Below are 22,567 nucleotides of genomic sequence, written 5' to 3' on the forward strand. Positions count from 1 at the left end.
TTATTTTTAAAATCCATAAACAATAGTTTTATTATTAAAGATTAAATGAATAATATTTAAACAAGTTTTTTCATAACTTTACTTCTTCAGTTTGGATAACTGTATAACAAATATTTGCATATTGAATTCAAAATTTGTTAATTAAATATTTTCACTTAATAAAAAAACATAATTTTCAATACAAATCATAATAAAATGCGGGATTTAGTCTGAAAATATTTAAACCAAGGTAGAACAAATTTGTGTTGATGTTAGTCATATTTACAAATTTCAAGTCATAAAAAACAATAATATCATATTGAGTTCAAAGTCAAAATCATAAAACTAACTATAATTGTTAATTTAAATATTTTCATGTTTAAAGTAAAAAAACCGCATTGGAGGAGGGACATATCCAGAAATATTTAAATTAAATATAAACTCCTTGGATTAACTTCGTTTTATCCCTGTATTATGCTAAACATATTTTAGTAAATATACAAATTAAACAATGAAAAACAACGTTTTTAAATATATATTAATTTCATATATTTAAATGTACATATATTTTCTGGTTTGAGTGGCTGACTTACACTTCACCACCAAAAATCCCCATTACGAGCAGCTGCTTGACCTGAGGCACGACTTTTTCCACTTGAGCGTTGCATAAGAAGACATCAACACCTCCACTTTCTATCAACAATTGGTCAACCTGCCACACGCAGACGCAACGCACTTACATTATTATCATCATTCTTTCAGCTACCTCATCTTATTTATGCGTGTGAATTGCTACGGAGACAGCGTTTGAAAATTGTCATAAATTTAAGCATGGCTCTACGAGAAATGTGAAAATTCATATATTAACAACGAGAGGTGATGTGATTATCAATGAGAGGAGAAAGAGAAAATTTGATGTCATTTTGAAAAAGCAGATGGCTGCTGGCGAAACAACCTTTTTCATAAATATTTACTTTTTGTTCATTTTTTGTGATTATTAGAAAATCATAGAAATAAATAAAATAGCAAATTTTAAGAGACAGCTAAATGATAATTAACTTTAATCGCTATGCTGCTTAATCCTCTGTACCGCCCACTTAAATTTGGGGAACTAGCAACAAATATATTTATATCTGAATCTTCGACCTTTTGATTAATTAAATTTAAACTGCGCGCCAAGTATCCTAAATCGCTAGGCTAGTTGTCCCATTCACTCAAAAAAAACAGTAGTTGTCCCTCTCTAACTGCTGCATTGAACCATGATGCCCAAAGTCCCTATGTTTGAGCGAGATAAAGGCATGTTAATGAAAGTCTTACAGTTTTGCAGTCACTAGGCGGGAAAATTCAAAATTTTGAATCTTGGAGCAAAAACTGTTACCTATATTACAATATTACTAAATCCAACCGCCCATCGTCCCATATTAAAATAAACTTTAAATATATATTTAATTTAAATCTTTTATTCATTTATATACATAAACAGACATTCTTGCTATGTGATCTTAATTAGTATACAGATTTATTATAGTAAAATAAGCTAAGCAACTATTTTAAGGGATTTGACTTTGAGGGGACAGCAGTGAAATAATTTAAGTGTTTAGGATAGGCTTTAAAATTAATGATTAGTTGTTGCTTGCATTGCGTACATCTACAGATGGAACCTACGGATAGTCCTAAGTCTACGTTTCTCATGCTAAATGGGGCTTCGCTCAAAACGCGTCTCAGCTGCAGTCGCCGCGGGGACTGCAGTGGAAAAGGGTTTTAGTCGCCTCGGTCTTAGTCTAGGTTGCATATGTACAGGGTTGTGGGTGTCACTCGGCCGGGGGTCACTTCATGTAGTAGCTGCTGGGAGCGCGACCCGAGGTGTACGTGCTCATCGGAATGCCCTGGGGTCCCGGGATGTGGCTGTGGCCGGAGGAGTGCGTCACCGACTGGCTGTGCGACCCGTACAGGTGGTCCACGCTGGAGTTGCCGATCCCGTTTCCGGACGGCTCATAGTCCACATCGTAGTAGATGCCAGATTGGTTCTATTAAGAGAGAGAGCATTTAATCAATGTTAGAAAATAATTTATTCAATAATTTTTATAGAACTTATAAATGTTTTAAGGAAGTTCCTTCAAACCAAATTCCAAAAAGAAATTAGTTTATGATGCTGGATTCGATTGCAATTCGGAAAATTAGTAACTAGTAAAAACTTAATCAGACGTTTTGTACAACTTTGGTCAGTACTTCCTAAATCGGTTGACTACCAAAACTTAAAAAAAAAAATTAAAAAATGTTTGTAAGCTAAAGTTTCTATAAGAATAATTTAAATGACGATAGGAAGGTAAATACAGTTAAAATTTATTTTGTAACTCAAATTTTATAAAGCTGGATATTATTTTGGCTGAAGTAAGGTCGCGTTAAAAGTCGTTAAATTATAATGCACAACTATTTACTATATTTAGCTAAGGAATTATATAATCAAGGGGTAAATTAATTCATCAATTTTCGTTTTAGCTGAAAGTGTTATCTTCGTTAAAAGTTAGTCTTTTGGGTATGATATGATATGATCATATAACTATAAAAGTAAGTCTTGGGTATCAATAGACGGTCATTTGATTATGACGTTCCTTTTTGTTTCTGTTTGGGGATAATAAACCATATCCTACCGCTATGCTGCCGTTGCTGCGACTTTTGGGTCGTGGCACTTGGAAATTCCGTCCCAGCAGATCGGCGCGGTCCTCCTCCTCGCTCGAACTGGAGTTCTCCAGTGTCCGCATTCCATTTGAACGGGGACCCAGGCCAAGTCTTCTAAGTCAAGGAAAAACAGACTCAGATGGGGTTTGCCAAACAAGATCGATTCACTGATTCATACCTGGGCAATGGCACTGGAGGAGCCAGAGTGGCACTGGGATGCATCTGCATGGTGCTCTGAAGGGACATTCCGCCCAGGGTGCCCATTCCCATGGCTCCAAGGTTGGGGTAAGCAAACATCGCTGAAGATGGCCGAGTGGGTCCGATGGGCTCGGCCTGCTGGTACAGAAAATGCAATGGTAATTAGTATGATATAAAAAGATCACAAGCTTAAGAAGTATCTTTATCCCGAGAAGTAAACATAAATTAAGGTATATCTTTATTACAACAACTACTTTTGGTTTTATGAAAAACATGGCTATGTTTCTTATCAGCACAAAAAGATCATAAATTGTGGATAATCTTAGCAACAAATACTTCTTTGCCTCTCTACTTTATGTTTCAAAAATAATAAAATAAATGAGAGGTTAATTTTCTAAACCTTTAACGAAGTTCAAATTTCATTTTGAATATTGAGACAACCCCGGTTAATTTTTAAATGAATCTATTTTGTTCCTATTTCAAAGATAATCAAACTACTTTCAGGACGCTGAATAAAATCTGTACTCAAAGGTTGACCTACCCCGTAGTGGTTCGTCTGGGCCATGACGTCGGCTATTTGGGCCCAGCGCATGCGGTCCTCCAGGGTCACCTGGTAACCAGCCTGTGGCAATCCGGCGGACTTCAGGGGCGCCGTGTTCATGTATCCAAAGACAGGAGAGCCCATGGCGTTCTTCTGCTCGCGCTGCCAACGCCGTGACCACATGATCAGACACACCAGGGTTAATACGATGATGATGATGGCGGCCACGGAGGCGCCGATGGCCACGCCCAGCACCTCGCCGTCGATCTCGCACTGGGCGCCATAGTGGCTTGAGTCGCAGGTGCACAACTGGGCCCCATCCTCCGCATAGCTGCAGGTGCCGTGGTTATTGCACACGGAATCCGCACAGGCCTGGCACTCTCGCCCGGATCGCGCCGGCTGGTCAGCCCACGGATCTCGAAGTCCTGCCTCGCAGGCACAGCGGAAACTACCCCAGGTGTTGGTGCAACTGGCGCCGGAATGGCAGTCGTTCAGCTCCGATGACTGACACTCGTCCAGATCCTGGAGAGCCGACACCGCGCCTTCCGGAGAACTTACGTACAGAACGGAGTTGCCGATGTTGTTGTTTCGCCGGTGGAGCACTCCCAGAAGATGCTTCTGGACATCGCTGCGCAGGTTGGGTCGCAATGTCTCCACACTCTCGTCCAGCTGGAGGGGGAGATGGGGAGTTAATGGATTTTCTTTATAAGTACTTGGGAGATACATACTTTAATGGTCATGTTTACATAGACGCCACTGCCGCCCAGTTTGGGATCTCCTCGGTAGATGTTGTTCACCTTAGCCTCCATGAACTCGTCCGAGTAGGGTGTCATCGACATGGCGGAGTCCAGCTGCAAGAGTTTACAAATGAGCCATGTTTAGTACACTATGTTGCAGATAATCCTATGCTGACTTAAAAATTAGTATAATTAAAATTCGAGTTTTGTGCAATTTTGTAACAATAAAATCCCATAACTTAACATAAAACGATAGTTAACAATAAACAATGATACATTGTACTATGTAAATAAATTTTTGATTTATACCCAGATATCCAAATTTCGAATTGCAATTTTTTTCATAAAATATAAAAAGATTGGTTCTATTTGTCACTTTGGACGGCAGTCCACGTAGTGACGAAGTGCACCAAGAGAGTGTGCGACGGCGACTACTATATATACACGGAAAAATGAAAGTCTACTGTGATTGTCCGAGTGATACAAACAATCTATTGCATAGCAACACTTTAACTTTATAAATTAAGATATGGCAATTATTAAATAAACTATGACTTACCGCTCTTATCGATTCGTAGCTGAGTTGTCCAAAGGGTTCGCTGTGCTTGTCCATAAGCTTGGTGTCCCAGACAATTCGGTGCTCGTAGATGCGATCCACGCGCATGCCCAGATGGAAGGAGATGACCCGTCGGCAGGGCTCCCGGTGCTTTCGTCGTGAGTATCCTACGGGGATTTTAAATAAATAGGTTATGAATGAATCCTCCTGATGACTACATCACCGTAAGGTCTTACCTGGCCTGCAGTGGCAACTGGAAACGCCGCTGTCCGTCTTGCACCGCTCATGCTGCGCCTGATCGCAAGTGGAGTCATCGCCCACGATGCAGGTGTCGATCCTCACGGGCGGTTGCGTTGGCCTCTGTCGGTAGTGGGGCCTCGTGGGTCCGGCATTGGTCGTCGGAGCTCCTCCTGCTCCTTGGGGTTTGCTGTGACCCTGGAGGTCCACCACCTCCGTTTCGGGCACCACATAACCACCACTGCTCTGGGTGACTGCATTGGCTGGCACAGCAGGAGAGGAACTGGAGGAGCCACCATTACCACCACTACTACTACCACTACTGGTACTAATTCCTGATCCCGATCCCGATCCTGAGCCCGGCAACTGGGGCAGTCGCGTGGCCGGAGTTGTGGCGCCCGCTGGGGGATCTGTGGGGTCACCAAAGAGATTGATGTAAGTGCGCTTGCCGTCGATGGAGACAAAGCCTTCGTCACCTGATGCCGACACGATGATGTCGCCCTGACCTTGACCTCCGCCCGCCGCATATGTTCCGTATGGCTTGATGTTGATCGTCTGCTGGGAGCCACTGCCCTTGGGACCCGGTCCCTGGATGGCCGAGAGGGTCACGTCGAAGATCTCACCGTAACCGGGTGGCAGATGCTGCCGCGTGGGCTGCACCGCCGGCAGGGGAAGGGTCTGTTGGGCGGGTGGTGGCCGCTGGTTGGGTGGGCGTGGCCGACCGCCGGGCTTGAACTCGGGGTCATCGAGGACTATCCCGGGGCGGGGATGGTAGGGGGCGGGCGGAGTGGCATTGGCAGTGTTAGCATTGGAACTATTAGGTGGCTCACTTTCGGTGGAACTCGAAGTAGATGGCGGGGGGTTCGTGGTGGTGGTTGAGGTGGAGCTGCTGGTGGTAGTGGTAGTGGTAGTGGTGGTGGTGGTTTTTATGGTAGTGGATTCTTTGGAGGACGTAGGTTGGATGGCTGAGGCCGGGGTGGAGGACGTGGTGGTGCTCAGCAAGGAGGTGGCACTCGTTTCCAAGCCGGGTGTTCGGTTGGCGGTCATGAAGATCACCTCCTCGGTGGAGGGATCCAGACCCAGGCTCTCCGAACTGTCCATGGACATGGGCACGTAGGTGGAGGACATTCCCATCACAGTGTGCACCACCGAGCTGGTCTCGATGATGGTGGTGAAGCCCTCGTCCAGGTGAGGCTCCTCTGGTGGCTTCTTCTTCTCGCTTACTGGCTTGGGCTTGTGTTTCTTCTTGGAGGGTGTTGTGGGAGGAGTAGGTGGATTGCTGGTGGTGGAGGGCGGAGCGGGAGGCCCCTGCACTTCATCATCTACCTCTCCACCGCCGGTGGCATCTGTATCCTGGTCAGATACCTCGATATACTGGGCATTGGCATCTTCGTTGGAGAACTCCGAATCGTAGGTGGTGTCGGTGGGTTGAACCACATCCTCTACTGCTGTCTGCTGTTGCTCCTGGTGATTCTGTTCCTTCTCCTTCTCGTTCTTCCTATCCAGCTGATCCTGCGGCTGAAGAGCAGGGGTCTGGACCTGCGGAGCTGGAAGGGGTTTGTACTGGGGCAGGGGTCTCCTATTGCCGCCCAAATTGGTGGCGATGGGAGGGCGTGGCTTGTTGCGATACCAGGGCGGTCGATTGCTCACGAATCCCGGACGTACTGGGACAATCTGTTCGGGAATGGGCACGCCCGTGATGAAGGGACGCTCCGGACGATCGAAGGGATATGGCGGTGGTCGCATGGAAGTGCCGGGCTTTTGGGCCTCGTAGTCGATGGGCAGGTTCTGAGCCTCCGAGATCCTCGGTGGACCGCGATTGTTGATCCTACTGGCCGAAGGACGCCTCACACCCTGTGTATTCGCATGGACATTGACATTGCCGTTGAGGAGCTTCACTATGCCCGTGATGATGTCCTGGATGTCTGGATTACCGTTCTGGCGCGGACTATGCGGCGCCTGGGTGGCACTGGCCGCCGTCGCCAAGGTGGCAGTACTGCTCGGACTCGGCCGGATCGGGGACCCCGACACTAGCGGTCGCAGGTCCCCCCGCCCTAAAAAAGACTCCTCTGAACTGCTGCCGCTGGTGCTGCTGCTCCTCGAAAGGGTCTTCCCAGCCCTGATCCCCTGGTGCGTTCGCTCCGGCTGCTCCTCCTGGTTGTCAAACGTGCCCGTCGGCTTGATATTGTAGTGGAAGTACCGACCGGCGGATACATCCTTTTCTAGGTCCTCCGGAAAGTGCACATCATTGGGTCCCACGGGCTGGCGGTCGTGCAGGATGGGCGACGCCGAGCGCTCCACTCGATCCGCCCGCGTTTCGTTCTCGTTGAGGTCATGGGGCGATGAGGGGCCCTCGGCCAGTCCGTTGATGGAGTCCACCACGGTACTTTCGATGCTTAGACGAGCTGGACTGCGGTGGCTGCTTGACTTCGGCGAGATCTGCGAGATGCTCTCACGCTGACCAGCTGTAAAAATTAAGTAGATAAAAATGTTAGAAAATAAATATAATTATAAATTAAGGAACTTATGCAGTTCGTGATGTATCATACCATTTTAAACCGTCTTTTAATGTGGTGTTAGAAAATAAATATAATTTTTTATTAAGGAACGTATGTAGTTCGTAATGTGTCATACCATTTTTAAACCCAAAGAATATTCTTTGATTTTTACCCTTCAAGAATACATTAAGTTTACATTTACTATCATAGTTATTTTGAAACTTATTAAACTATTCTGATAGCCACTCTTAATAAATTTCTTACTCAACAAAAACGAAGCGAAATCAATTAAGTATCAACCTTATTAATGAGAAAAGCCTACATCTCAATTACAAAAGGATACCAAAACCTTGTAGACTTGTAGATTCCCTACATCGAAACTCGAATCGGAATGGAATTTCTTTAGTCGCCATTAATCTAGTATTCACCTGAGTAAAAAAGACTAGAAATCGCTTCCATTAATCAACTTTAACGGATGGTTTTATCAAATTATTCAATTATATCTATATCAAAAGATAAGTCTTCTTCGAAGCTTTGTATGATATTTTATACCACATGAAAACGAGAAGAAAGGGAAAGAGTTGAGTGAAAAGAGCGTGGAATTCCGACGTTCAGTTTCCCTCGAATTCATCATCGCATCGAAAGAATCTTCACATTGAGGGTTTCACTTTTCACTTGCCCCATGCACCTGCCCCTTCCAATGCGAGTGGCCCTTCCCAGCCGCCACTCTGTCATTGTCAACGCGATTCATTTGCATCTGGGAGGGGGGTTTCAAAGACATAAAAACAAAGCCCAGCCCAAGTCGACTCGGATCAGTTTCAATCTCTGTCGCAGTCTTAGCCAGGCATCATTTGTTTTCGATGTCAAGTCTGAGCCACCGTCTTTGTCTTTCGGCCCGGCCCCTCGTATTCTTTTCACTCTCTTTGCATATAATTGTGTTGGTTTTCCTTCAAAAATTGTGGGTTTGCGAGCTCTGTGTGTGGATATAGCTGATGGCTTGCATATCTGTCACAATGCAAAGTCTTATTACTGATTACCCTGGGTACTCGTACTCGCACAGTTGGATACTTGGTTACTTTACTACTTGGATTCATGGATTCGCGGCCTCGGGCCAGATCTGCACTCGCTCGGCAGCCTAGGAAGAATTTCACAAATTGCTACGTCAAGCGTTGAAAAGATGCCAAGCCGAGGTTGTTGTTGCGTCTGATTTTCATCATTTTCCTCGGATATGGCAGATAAATGAGAAGAGCCCGCCTGAGCAACTTAAATATAGATTGTTGTCTCGTAGAATGCAGATGGCAATCGAATGGGGACAAGCACTTGAACCGAACCTCCCCTTTGCGAGCGAAGAAATCTCGAGTAGACACTCCTTATCGCATCTTAAAACGCAATTTTCCACTCTCATCCATGCATCAATCACACAGAGAGAAAAAGTATGGAGTAACTTAAGCTTATTATCGGATTAATGATATCTCGAATAATTTTTAATTTATTTAAATATTATTTTAACGATACGATTCTTAAGAATCCACACTTATTTGCGTTATTATTAATGATCAAATTGTTAAAACATCATTTAAATGATTAAAAATATACTATTTATTTTGGGTAAAGTCCTTAAGTGAATGTTATGATTCTAATGAGATCAATGTTGTTTTTAATACTTTTAACAAACTAAATCAACTTTTTAAAAAAGTCTTTAAAATATAACATTTTGTATTTGTTGAAACTCTAAGTAAATGATGACTCTTTTGGGACCTTTAGTATTTCCCATAGAACAACGTAATTATAATATAATAGAATTAATAAAACTCATATCATTAAAAATATTTAATTTAGTATTGGGGCCTGCATTAGTATTGTATTTTCAATCAAACCAGGTCAGAATGACTTCAATCTTATATACTTTTTTCGGTACTTTATTCGACACCATCGATACTTGAGCTGTGAATTGACAGACAAACAAACCCGATCACACAGATCTACCTCGGCACTCAGGTCTGACCCAGCTATTCTTTGACACCTTCCCGAAAAGATTTATTTGTTTGTTGGCTTTCTATGACTGCGGCTCTCCTCTTTCCCACTTCTTTTTCGGATTGTCAAGTGCATGTCATCTTTGGGCTTTGTAGAGGGTAGACCAGGCCAGAACCAGTTTAAGGTTGGAACAACAATCATAATTCACACTCGCTCGCCGAAACACGTTTAGTTATTGAGCTTAACCCAATTGCCGAGCGGTACATTGGTGCCCCTTTGTGGGTCTCGTGGTTTTTTGATTAAGTTTGGCACAGATTTTACTTTCACCTGTCGCTAAATCGCTAAACTGGCTCGCCCCTCCGATTGAAATACACAATATTTGTTTCACTTTCTTCGCGCCAGCTATTTGTTGCGATTTTGATATAATTAACGCTTCCTTTTGGGCAGACAAAGACAAAAGGCGGCGACACAGTTTTCACTTTCCTTGCCTTCGAATTGTTAATTTTCCAGTTTTCCTTTGCGATTTTATTGATACCGAGGCGAGTCTTGTTTTGGGATTGCGATTTTGATTGGGCTGGCGGTAAAAGTGAGCCGCCGGCTGAGAAATTACCAGACATGGACATACGTAGTTGGTTGAATGTGTAACGCAATTTGGGAAACGAAAATTGAATTCCATTTTGGAGCGGGGCATGCAACACTTTCACGGCCAGGCCGCAACGAAAGTAAAACCTCTTAGTGTCCGGATTTGGTAGCCCCAGTCCCCGGGATCTCTTGGCTCCACCATCGTCTCCAGACGGGTTGGGTTGAATGCACCCGATATGACAACAGCACGGAGATAACAGCAATGGTTGTCATTAGTTCCAGTGCTTGCCCACACTAATTCGATCGCTACTCCAACGAGGACGCACGACTTGTGCCCCGTCTCTGGGCTTTTTACCAGTTTCAGTTTCATTTTCGGTTTCATTTGTAGCCCAACCCACACAGGCGGCAATTCCTGCGCCTTCTCCCGCTCCAAACTCCATTCAAATTGGCGATTTCAGCGCCTTCAAATTGCTGACAAGAAATCACTTTCTATTTCGCTGCACTTCTCAACAGTTTCCCAATGGGACCAAAAGGCAGAAACCGAAATTAAGTCCGCCTGCTCGCCTTAATGTGGGCAAAGCTGGCGAAGATAATTGCTTATGGCATACGACAATTTTCTGTTTTGGCTTCGATGTTTAACACACGTCCCAAAACATTGCGCATACGACATGTCTGCCCGAGCACTTTCTGTGTGCACCTGCGGAGGCGGAGAAGGCTGTATGTATTATAATATATTATGCAATAATAACATTTAATGGTCTGCTCAAAAGGCAGGCGACAATTCGTCGTGTTTTCACCATAAACAGATTTATGTAATTGCATTTAAATGGGTAAGCTAGGCAGGAAGGCGAATTTCAATGACAATGCTAATAAAATAATAAAGCAGTTATTGTTAAGCCCTAGGAAATATATATCAGAAGTAGGGAAAAGTCTTGATAACATATAATTATTATTATCCAATCTTTTTTAACAAATATTATGCAAATAAACAACGCCCAAAGGCCTATCTAAAACGTGTAATAACAAATAAAGTTAGTATTTCACCAGATGGTTTCGTAATAAAAGATAGTAAGCTGTAGACCTTTGACTTCATTATATACCTATACATTTATAAATTTTAACTTTATAAATTCAGGTCTTTCTATCATTTTTACCAACTTGAATAATATCTGATCCATTCACATTTCTTCGACTCATACCAACGTCCCCTGTTTACGATCAAAGCCATTAAACTAATCTTCGACAGAAAATCTAAACAAATGTCTACCAAATATTTCTCTCACTTCTCACCATTTTTCTATTTTATGCTTTCGTTGCCTAAGCTTCTTTCATCTTTTTGAATTGGCCCATAAACATAACTAAGCCGCCCAATTGTGAATTCCGCAGACCCTTCGGCGAAGATTTCCATTAAAGAAGAGACCACGTCTCGAGATGCCATCGCAGCAGCCACGCCCCGAAAAAGTGGCTCAAGAACCCAGCTGGACCGGCTGAACTGAATCCATTCCACTGTTGGCTCGACTTTGTCTAACGTTGGACTATTAAAAATTTGATTTAATGCTAATTGATTTCTCGGGCATTGGCATTCGACTTTCGTTGTGGGCGTTCGAAGTGGAAATACCAGGGAAAGTCGGTTCTATTGCCCTCATCCGATCCGTGGGAGCTGCAGAGTCACTCCTCGGGCATTTCATTAGCAGAGCAAATAAAGTATCTTTGGCCCGGGCCCAAGCACTTGTGCAATCAAACCGTCAACTGGTCGGTGTTGTTGGCCAAGAGCTGTCTGCACAAACAATTGGCCATGAGCAGAACCTGAAGAGCGTCTTGGCCAGACTTTTCTCCGTCTCTCTGTAAATCTGTGGAGCTGAAATGCATGAGCTGCAATTAACAAAGTGACGACGACAACCGACACATGGCAGCCTCGGACAGGCCAAACAGCACTCCACTCGACCCCAAGTAGAGGCTGGTGAAACTGAAGCACTTCCCTGGAAAACTGATTTTCCTTATCCATATTCTGTGGCTTTTTTCCTTTTCTAGACTCCGTGACCATGACGTTTGGCCTTTGGCAGTGCACGAGTGTTTTGGCTTTGGAAACGCGTGCCTGGCAGTTAGATATGTCTTAAGCATCTAACTACAATGCAAATAGGTTTTCTAGCTTGCACTAAGGAGATTTCTAGCTTTACTTTTTAAATGTATTTAAAGGGTTTCGATGGTGTACTCCCATTACAACCAAAAAATTGGATCAAAGACTTTCGATACTAAGATAATTATGACATTATTATCTTACATATATGGTTCAAAAAGGATTTTTCCCATATACAGTTTGTTTTAATGTAATATTAAAATTCAGGCTTCGACATCTGTGAACCTCTCATTTGATAAATCAATCAATAAAGTTATTATATTATATTTAATTAATGTCATTTTTTAATGATATCAATCAATAAAGTAATCGTTTTGTACTTAAATAAAATAAATTTGTATTGAATATTGCAAATGGGACCAATCAAAAACCATTTTCCAGTTTAAGGAGCATGTGGTAATGTTATTACTTTAAATTGTGATAATCTTTTCCTGCATTTACCACTCTTTTCTTCGAGTGTTCTGGGTTGCGTCCTTTGTGTTAGCCCCTCAGACGTGGGTCCAAAGCGAATGACCTTAATCAAGGTCTAGCTCTGATCTAACCGCCTTGAACACGGACCCCAAGACGGACCCAAAGTCGAAGCCCAGGCTAAGGCCAAAGCTAAAGCTAAAGGCGGTTGCAGTCCGACTGCATTTCTGTTTTGGTCAGGCTTCCGCAGATGTGGCTGCTGCAGTTGGTTATGCTTTGCTGCCCGCTGTGGGGCATGTCTAAGCCGGGCCGAAAACCAAACAACGAGGAGGGGAAATTTATAACCTGGTCGCGCTCTGTTGGCTTTAATCGCAGCAGTGCCAAGAAACGGCTAGCAATCCTCCCATATCAATAGAATGCCCAACGCAGGGATCCCGATCCCCATTCCCCATTCCGTTCCCGATTTAATGGCCGCCACTTATGAAATCTAATTGTCTCACATGTTTAATTAAGCCGCAGGTGGGAGCGAACAGAACCGAGGCCGAGGCCCCTAATGGCCCGCCAGAACAAGACTAAACCCTGTAACTAGCTGCAATTTACCTGGCGATAAGCGATCTGCACGATCGCCCGGGGAATGCTGCAGAATATTTGAAATCGCAGTCGGTGCAGCCCCTTAAACATGCCACGAGAATATTTCTGCAGTCGATAACTTGGCCTGGGTCAGTAACCCAGTATTGTACAGAAGGTGGCGGAGCCCCCAGCTCTGATTGAACAATTACTAAGAGTCTCTTTGTGTGAGAAGAAATGGAGCAGTGGATATGTAATAGCGTATCAGAGACGTAGAACAGATGACGACCCTCCAGGCCAATTCGCCATACAACATTTGTGTCAGAGAGTTGAGCTTTAAGTATACCTATTGATTGAAAGGCAGATGGATTCCGCGCTCACTCTTCCCATAGCCATATTCCTCATCTCTCCGAACGAAACTGGGTCATTGTACCCACAGTAGCCGGCTTAAGTATAGTCGCCAAACGGAAACAAGTTGCCAGCCAATATGGTCTTAATGGTCTGTGACAAGTTCAGGACTGGCTGTGTGTGCGTCAAATAAAAGTCTACAACAAGTGGCCGAGAGAACCGGCTCTCTGAATAGCAAGAATCCCACTCTATACACAAGACAGTCAGTCCGTCAGCTTTTTATTGGGCTATTTCCAACTGCGTGCCAAATAGAAATGGGGGAACTGCCACTGGGCCAGTGTGAGTGAGCGTGGGTATTATTGTGTCATTCTGGCCGCTGTTTTGTTTGGACAGTCGGTTAACTGCACCCATTTAACGGGGCTTCAAGCGCAAGTTCTTATTGTCATTTCTTTAGTTTTTGGTTTATTATTAAGCTTTGACAGGTTCTGGAAGCATTTTATAAATAAAATGTAGAATTTTCTTTAGTTTAAAATATCAAGTTCGTTGCCTAAGTCTTTTGATTTTGATTTAAAACAAGAACATACTCATGTTTTCTCCAATCTCGTTTCCTAAGCCTTTTGATTATGAATTAAAACAAGAACATATTCATGTTTTCTTTAAGTTCGTTTCCTAAGTCTTTTGTTTTGGTGCTAAATACCACACAGTTGTAAGTGTAAAATTACTTAGAAGTATTTTCCTTTATTTGACTTTTTAAAAAAATACATTACAGACACAGAACATTACATTAAACATAAATTGGAGTTCCTGTGTGCTAAATTCCCGACGATCGTATGTTTAAATTTACTTAGAATTAGCCTAACCTTAGGTTGTTTTTTGTTTGCCTATTTAAGAAAGTTAGATACACAACCCACCGTTTAACATTTCCTGAGACATGGTCAAAGCTAAAAAAAACGTTAACTTTATGTTCTTTCTTACTTTGTCTTGGCCAAATGAAAGCCTTAGACACGCTCACTGAATCCAAAAATATATGCCGAAAAGAATCTGTTATTAATAAATTCCACTGAAAACCGGTCTTAGGCGGTCTCCAAAAAAACTGCATGAGCTTAAGCATTTTATTTTCATTGATTGTCAACGCCGACACATGTAAGGGTCTCCAGGTACCCCCACGAGCGGCATTCCTTTCAGTTCTCCATCCCACTGCAATTTAATCTGGGCCCACAGCGCCTCGGGACAACCATTAAAGAAGATCCCAGGAGAACGGCAAAAGTAAAAACCAAAATAACAGCGAGATAAATTGTGGGTTCAGTTGACTCTACCTGCCGATGGGTGTGTGTCTGGGTCTGGCTCTGGGTTTGGGCTTGGGTTTGGGTTTGGGCCTGCCTGGCAGTCTGAGTGTGCGATCACTGATCACCGATCGTGCCCGGCAACTTTCGATGTGCTGAATTTCATTGTACAATTTTGGGCATCCCAAAGAGACAAGAGTCGCTCCTCTGCTCTTCTCACGGGAAAGGGAAAGTATCCAGTTATTGATACGGCTTCGGTTTCATGTTTTGATTGGACAATCGCATCCCAGTTCAAGCCCAGTCGTCGCTGGGCTCTAATTGAATGGTCCGGTCAGGGTGGAGAAACGCTTAACTTAATTGAATATGGGAGATCAGCATGTGAGCTGATTACGAGCTTGAGACGCTCGAAACTGTCTGCGGGATAAGGGAAAGAAAGACGCTTCTTTTAAGGCAGAAGAATCGAAAAGATTCGGTAATAACACGCTATAAATGCTGTTTCTGATATCAACATATATACTGTCTAAATACTCTGAGTTTATAAATGGTAATTAGCTTGTCTTCGATCAATCCATTTGATAGATGCCATTAATGAGAGCATTAATGTTGAAAAAATAAAGTTGGTTAAAACTTAGTATAGGCTGAAGTTTGATTTTTCTGAGACTTTTCCCTGTCAAATATTTTTTTGTGAAAAATAAATAATCTAACGGGACTACGCCCAATATACACTTAGGAAAGAACCATAATACCATACTTAAAAGAACCAAATGGCACTTAATTGTATTTTTTTCAACCCTTTCTGCAGCTGTCACAATCCAAGACCCATTTCACCTGCTTCAAAAGCCTCAAAAATGCCATAATTAATGGCGTCAGCATGGCCAGTCGTTGAGCAGGTGGCCCACCAAGAATCCACAAAGACTCCCTGGCCGAGACAAATCCAAGCCAAGATTGAGAAAACTCAAAAACCAGCCGAACGAACCTGCCTCTTGACCCAATAAAGAGTCAAGCGATAAATTTCTGCTCAGTCTGCAGAGACGGCGGCTTCTTTCTTCCTCCTCTTCCCCATCAGGCAGCGAATTCTTTGATTATTTATACTTTGCCTCTCGCTCTTCGGAGCCAGCCAAGTGGGCCATGTAACCGAAATGTGCCAAAATAAAAAAAAAAACGAACCAAAAATGTGATGGAAAAATTGCCTGTGGAGGCAGCTAATCTGAAAATTTAATCAGCTTAACAGTTGTGAGTGAAAGAAGAGATGTCTGAAAGGAGGAAAATCTCGAAACAAAGGGGAATGAAAACGAAAAACCCAACAGGTTGCGGTAGTAAGTCAGCGGGTTACAGTGTCACAGCTGAGTTCCCCAACGAACTCTTTCAAAACTATCGATTGATGAACGATTCGCTGACTCAGTAATGCTGGTTACCACGGAAAAGGGACTACGGAACAGAAAAGCCCAACTCATGGCGCTTTCTTTGACACTTTTCCAGTGCTTTAAAGGCCCCATTGAGATTTCAATTCGCTCCGAGTATATGGTATCTTGGTATCGAAAGCCCCGAAAAGCCGTTAGTTAGCTGGGTGTAACTGTTAACCGTAGCACTGCTTCTACAGCTGCTGCTTCTTTCTGTTTCACTAAGCCATAACTGAACAGTCCGGCGCCCCGAGAATCTGTTTTCTTTTAATTAAGCTTGCTGTAAAATAATTTTCACTTCACCCAATTTTTCCGCCCGGCTCTATGTAAATTTATCCCCTCGCACCCCCCTTGATAATGTGGCTTATTAGCAGCATGAAAGGTTTTGCCTTGGCTTTGGCCCGACTTCAAATGGCCCAGTAAACAGTGCAGTTAGCTTTAATTGATTCGAGCCCGGCTCTGTTGGCCAGATTCGTGCAATTAAGCGGTTTCAATGAGGAGGTTTAGATGGAGATGGATGGAGCTTTCGTTGGAATGCATAAGTCAAGGGGAGCGGTGCCCCGGAATCCACTCCCCTGTGCTCCTGGTTAGGGCCACACCGCACTTAATTGCCCCGTTCACATGGGAAGTTGGCTTTCAATGCGCATTAACAAGCAACAAATCTCTCCCTAAGCAATGCACTGAAAACATAGCTTTTTCTGTATATTAAGTACTATTTATTATTCACACACTTGTCTACACACGCTACACTTAAAAGTATTCCCAAGGGTAATTTCTTTAACAGCAGCAGATCGAAAGTTTTATGATATAGATAAGTTGGGTTTCCTTGGTAATTCTAATGATAATTATTCTGATAAGATGTCCTATTTAAAGGTTTTTTTTTTTTGATTAGCCCCACATTTTTTACCCCACATTAAAACTTTATATAGCATTAGATAATCCTATACTAAAATAAACCAACATGTTTTTTTTAAGTACTATACGAACTAAAAAACAATAATGGATACTTCGAGTTAAACCTTTTCACCTAAATATCTCGGTTAGTTTTATTGGATACCTAAGGTCTTATATAAAAAATTTCAAATTAACTGTGGAAAATAAGAGTTATTAAAACAACGCCAACTTTTGTTGAGTCATAACTTCTAACTACTTATGTCTTCATCATAAAAACCTGACATTTTTTCGCAGATTCTAGTTAGGAATGCATGATATTTTCTTTTCGATCCTCCATTCTAATTAGTTTTTACGTGCACAGTTACCATGCCTGATGACGATTTTATTTTCACATATTGCATAAGCTCACTTAACGATTATAAACCACGCATGCCCAAGTCATAATAAACTGTAATTAACTTCGATTCACGCACGTCACGCACTTTGTAAGCGACAAAGCAAAATGGAACCAAACAAAGGCAGAAAAGTAAGAAAACCCAAGAGTCAATGAATCCGGTATGAATAATCGCAATTGTGCAACACAGGCTAACCCTCAGTGGTCATAAGCCAATGAATCATAGCCATCGATGTGCGATCAGTAGACAACCCAGATGCAGATGCTATCGACCCAGTTTGGGGGCCTTAAAACCGTTTGAAATGTGTCACTTTGGCTGACATATCTCGATTTTTAGTGGGTCAAGCCCGTATTTCAGTGGCAAAAAAGAAAATTAACAAACTTCTTGGCGTGCTCGACAATTGAACGCATTTGTGCGGGTGCGCAGACAGTACAGTTAGCACACTTCATTACGTTTGGCACAGTTTGAAATAGTGAGGAGGGTATATACCTATACTATATAGTGGGTACCCCTCGGATCCCCCCGACTTTGCATTCTTTGTAACGCCTAATAAATTATGCAGCAAACGCAAGCTTTCTAAAAAGGAGAAGACGAAAATGAGCGGTAGAAATGGAGAAGAATAATCACGTACGAGTACTGCGGAAAAATGCCTGAGTCTGCCTCGAGCATCTTCATTCAACTGTTGGCACGTCGGAGCGAATTCCTTCTTATTTTCCAGCTTTTTGTGAACCGACATTCCTCAGAAATGTATCAAATTAAAAATTAAAATTATGTTCACGTGTGGAAAAAGCTGCTCGAAGTATCTCCGTTTGTAATAACTAAATGCTCGCTTGAGCAGAACCCTTGGTGAAAACATATGATTAAAGAAGATAAGATCCACTAGAACAAGTGCGAGAGATTCGCTTGGCTAAGACAGAGGTAGAGGAAAAGGGGGGGAAGTTTCGATACAGATGACCGCAAGGTGAAGTGGGTTCTTTAAAAGATGCACTAGAATGCCTTTTGATTTTACATTTTCTGGTCTTCTTTGGAATGCCTTCTATAGGTAATTAACGTTATAAGCATTATAATCATTAAAATTATTAGCTAAAACTATCTTATAGTTACCGCTATAAGCTTACAGAGGGTTTTTATGAGATATAGCAATATAATCCCTTAAGCTCGCCTAAGATATATCTATTTCTAATCCAATTTGCAATAAAGATAAGTTCTGACCTTACTCAAAGATCTATGATCCTCTCTTAGAAAAGAATTGTAAGGCAATTCGGTACAATGATAATTTATTGAAGGCCTAAATCGCAATGAATAGAGCTTATCAATTGAGAGATCTATGCAGATCTGGCGAAGATCATGGCCTTGCTATCTCAACTTTCATCCTCCCACTTTGTTCGACACCGTGAAAGTTGGCTGCTGGCACAGGCCCCACAATTAAAGTTCAATTTATTAACTGAATGCATGTGAAATTCTTTTGTTGGGCATGTCACTGTCGTGTTGCCCCCTGAAAAAACCCCCCTTTTGGCCAAGACTTACCTGTTATTTGAACGAGGAGCAGCAGAAGAGCCAGCGGCAACGTCGACACGGCCATGGCCATCAAGTGTCGATGGTCTCTTGGCATTCTATTGTTGGAAATTGCTGACGGCCGGGAGGTGCCTCCTCCTCCTCGAAGCCCTCCTCCTCCGCCGCCTCTGTCTCCGTCCCTGCCCGATGGTATATTGTGTGTTAAATTCTGTGGCTTTCGTCGCATGTTTGCATAAACTACGAGTTCCGCGGAGGCCACACTCTTTTACCTCTTTGAGATTGAGGCTTATTGTCAGGGTTTCTATTATTTATGTTCGGTATGTCTTTGTTTTTATTGATGAACCGTGCCTGGGCGAGGCATTTTTTGGCTTTAAACGAGTGTGTTTTTAAGCTGAAAAGAGGGAGAAAGGTGGTCAGAAGAGCGTAAAATGATTCTAGGGTTTGTTTTTTAAGTCTTTTGTTTTGCGAGTGTTTTTTCGCACTGTTTGTTGGGAATCTGACTAAGATCTAATCACATGCCCCCTAATGAGCAACAAAAGTTAAATGTACGGGTTTGTGGTGGACATTATGTCAGATGGCCCTGGGTCGGACCCCCATTAACTGGCAGTACATTGTGATTTACATAAGCAGCGGCCATCTAAGCGGCTGAAAAGGAAAAACACTTTCAGAAAAACTGCAGTTTTGTTTCCCAGTTACGTAAAGTGAAGCGGGCCATTCAGAAACTAACCGAACTCGGCTGATTGAAATGCTAATTTTGATTGATGTCCAAGGCGAAAGTGGGGTTACAATTTGAGGTGTCAGAAAGCAAAAGTGAAATTCGGAGCTTTACGGAGCACAAAGCTATTAACTGGAGCAGATCAGATCAGATCTGTCGTCAGATCCGCGGGCTCTAATCGATGCCAGCTGCCCGGGATTACCCAATGGGTCTGCCGTGCTAATCAGAAGCCAAAACAAGCTGCGGATCGCAGACCGCAGTAACCGAGGCAATTGCCGGGCATTAGATGGAAAGTGAAAGCATCCAGAGCAGCGGTAACGGAGGCAGCAAATAGAAAGGAAAGGTAAAGGTAAAGGTTGTCTCTGCAGCACTGCTACCTCTTCTGCTCTCGCATTTACGTGATCTCAGACCGGATCGAATCGGACCGGTTGGTCGGATGCCGCCTGCAGTTGAGTCATGTCTCGAGTCCAGGTATGATATTTTGGCAGTGCTCTTGCGGCCTTTGTTTACCCCAAAAGGAACCTTGAAATCTCCGCGCTCTACGCTTGAAGAATCCCAGTGAAATAGAAAGTTGTACGTGAGCAGCCAGAAGAGCCAGAAACCACAACAAACTCTATTTTCTTCGTGGGCGAGTTGTCGTGGCTTTTCAGCTGCTTTCTGGGCTGTCATTAAATGACTCCATTTTTCAGCGGATTGTTGTGCTTTTCCATTGAGTGATTCGCCCACGCTGGCGCTTGTTTACATTTTCGTTGGAATAATTTTTGGTTTTATCAGCTTTGCTTTCTTTTCGGGGCTCTGGGCTTTTTTTGAACACCCAACGGAAGTTGCAGCTGGTAATTAGTTTTCATTTCTTTCCATCTTTTTCTGTTAAATGACTCATGTGATTTTTCATAAGCCACTTTTTTGGAGCTTTGTCTGGTTGCGTAATCGTTTTCTGAGCCGGCAAAAGAGTCAGAGAAAGGTGAAGGTGGATAAAAAGGTGGAGAAGTTAAAAAAAAGGGAGTTGAGATATATTGGCGGAGGTACATTGCATAAGGCCAGATCTTTATGACTGTCAGTTCTGCCAAGGTTTGCCTTGTATCCTTTAAACATCTGTCATGCTGGTTAATGGATCTACTTCCCCCTCGCAAGACTCGTTCCCCAAACTTTTTTTTATTGATTTTCCTTTTCGGACTCACCTCAAAGCGTTTCCATTAATCACACGATTGCAATCGCCAAGATTTGATTGATGTTTTTGCGTGCAGCGCTATTGCACGTTATTTTCAATTAGATTTTGCACATAAATAACGCTAATAATGGAAAATTTCACCAGCCAAACAAACTGCAAGAAAACGACAAGGCACAAGGCACACCAAATTGAAGATCTCGCCGACCCAGAGCCAAATCCAGCTGGGGATCGGACCGGACTAACCGAGTGGAAATGCGGTTTTGCGGCTTGCGCGGAATGCAAAACTCTAAATAATCGAAAAGCAAAAATCAAGCGACAGCTGCCCCCTGCAAAATTGGCACAAGTGCGCTTTAAAATGGCACAACTAACAGTATCAAGTGCTGGAACGGGAATGGAAGTGGGAATGGAAGCGGGAATGGGAGCTGGGAACTGGGAACTGGGAGTCGGGAGTGGGCAGTCGACTTGCTCTTGGACATGGACCTGCTATTGGCAGTGGAGTTGGACTTGGCCTGGAGCAATTTAGCGGACGTGTGTAGGCCGCCCGACAGGTTGCAGCGGACCACGCATCCGGTTGGGGCAACCTGGCGGATACGCGATGCGCAGCTTCGGTGGTTCGGTTCTTGCGCCAACTGCAGGCCCAATTAATTCGCTCTGTTCCTGGGCTCGAGTGGCTCTCTAATTGGCAGTGAAACGGCGGACAAATTATGAATTTGCAACCAATTTCACAGCAACCGTAAACAAAAGCCGCAGACAAAACTAACTTGGCCAAGTCGAGGCAAAAAGGTAGCGCGAAAAAAAGAAAGTTTTTTGAAGTTTTCGTTGCTGCCGCCTTGGGGTTCGTCTGTATACATATATATATATATGCACATATATATTTTCGCTTGTCTACACACACAAACGGGCCTCGCACAAATATCATTTATTCGGTTTGCGTTTACATATTCACTTGGAGCAACAAAACACTCATTTCTTTCTGCGGCGCACTCACACGCATGCGCAGCCTTTGCTTTGGGCCCGCTTAAGTTATTCACTTTTCATAGACTCGACCGCTAACACACACACACGCACTCGTAGCACAAGAAGATATCGAGTAACCGGCGATGGCTTCTTCACTTTGCTGGCCCACAATCCGCGCTCACCTAACCTACCAAGAAACCGTCAACAGGTGCGCACCGTTCGAACGCTCGACTCAAACTGACTCGGGCTCTCCTCTCAAAGCCCCGAAGACTCTGCGGCGAGCCGAAGAAACGAGAAACCGGAGGAGAGATTGTCTGCTTGGTCGCTCTTCGGAAGAGTATTCGGGAGTGGAAGATTCGCAGACCCGTCTTCGGCTCGATTGTTAAAAAATAAGTCATTTAAATAGGGGAGAAAAACTTGTAATCTGCTAAGAAATATCATTTCTGTTACTTTTTCAATTGGAAAATAAAGTTTTTTAATTTAAAGATTGACTTGAACTTAAAGATGATTGCTAATAGTATGACAAATTCAAGAATAACCAAGGATCGACTAGCTTCTTGCCTCTTTTAAAGAGCTTGCATTTCTTAAAGGCGTTAATGTGGCTATTTATTAAAATTAAGCTCGGTAATTCCAACAAGGCATTAATGTAATGGTAAGAAATTGTAAGTCTATAATGATATTTTTTTGAATTTTTAGTTTCCAAATAAGCCTATGCTTTACAATACATCCTTTTAAGAAAGCGAATGAGGCGGATATAATAAAAATATAATATTGTCTATAGGGAATTATTACAAACTGT

General features: G+C 43.1%; 1 protein-coding gene across 6 annotated transcripts; it reads right to left on the minus strand.

Annotated features, from left to right (window-relative positions):
• Nucleotides 1–1,419: 1,419 nt before the first annotated feature.
• On the minus strand, nt 1,420–22,000 carry pwn (calcium-binding EGF-like domain-containing protein pawn). Of its 6 annotated transcripts, XM_065863460.2 has the most exons (11): nt 21,960–22,000; nt 20,822–20,964; nt 18,941–19,319; nt 5,404–7,392; nt 4,927–5,337; nt 4,694–4,857; nt 4,126–4,248; nt 3,398–4,066; nt 2,837–2,994; nt 2,631–2,772; nt 1,420–2,006 (listed from the first exon to the last, which is right to left on the minus strand). In XM_065863460.2, exons 3-11 carry the CDS (start codon nt 19,152–19,154, stop codon nt 1,806–1,808), a joined length of 4,071 nt encoding a protein of 1,356 aa, XP_065719532.2. In that variant the 5' UTR covers nt 19,155–19,319; nt 20,822–20,964; nt 21,960–22,000; the 3' UTR covers nt 1,420–1,805. The 6 variants fall into 6 exon arrangements, with proteins under 6 accessions (XP_065719532.2, XP_036670045.3, XP_016941265.4 ...); XM_036814150.3 differs by having other exon boundaries at nt 2,631–2,769; nt 2,837–2,991; nt 4,927–7,392; XM_017085776.4 differs by having other exon boundaries at nt 2,837–2,991; nt 4,927–7,392.
• Nucleotides 22,001–22,567: the final 567 nt, after the last annotated feature.

This window comes from Drosophila suzukii, chromosome 2R (assembly GCF_043229965.1).
Source record: "Drosophila suzukii chromosome 2R, CBGP_Dsuzu_IsoJpt1.0, whole genome shotgun sequence".
Classification (NCBI taxonomy): Eukaryota; Metazoa; Arthropoda; class Insecta; order Diptera; family Drosophilidae; genus Drosophila; species Drosophila suzukii.

Excerpts from the sequence above, each read along its gene's own strand:
- pwn (XM_017085775.4), bottom strand. The coding sequence starts at position 19,154 with ATGCGACGAAAGCCACAGAATTTAACACACAATATACCATCGGGCAGG. Across the intron at positions 7,393-18,940 it reads GCTCCTCGTTCAAATAACAG|CTGGTCAGCGTGAGAGCATC; the intron begins GTAAGTCTTGGC and ends TAATTTTTACAG. Across the intron at positions 2,773-2,836 it reads CCTCCAGTGCCATTGCCCAG|AAGACTTGGCCTGGGTCCCC; the intron begins GTATGAATCAGT and ends TCCTTGACTTAG.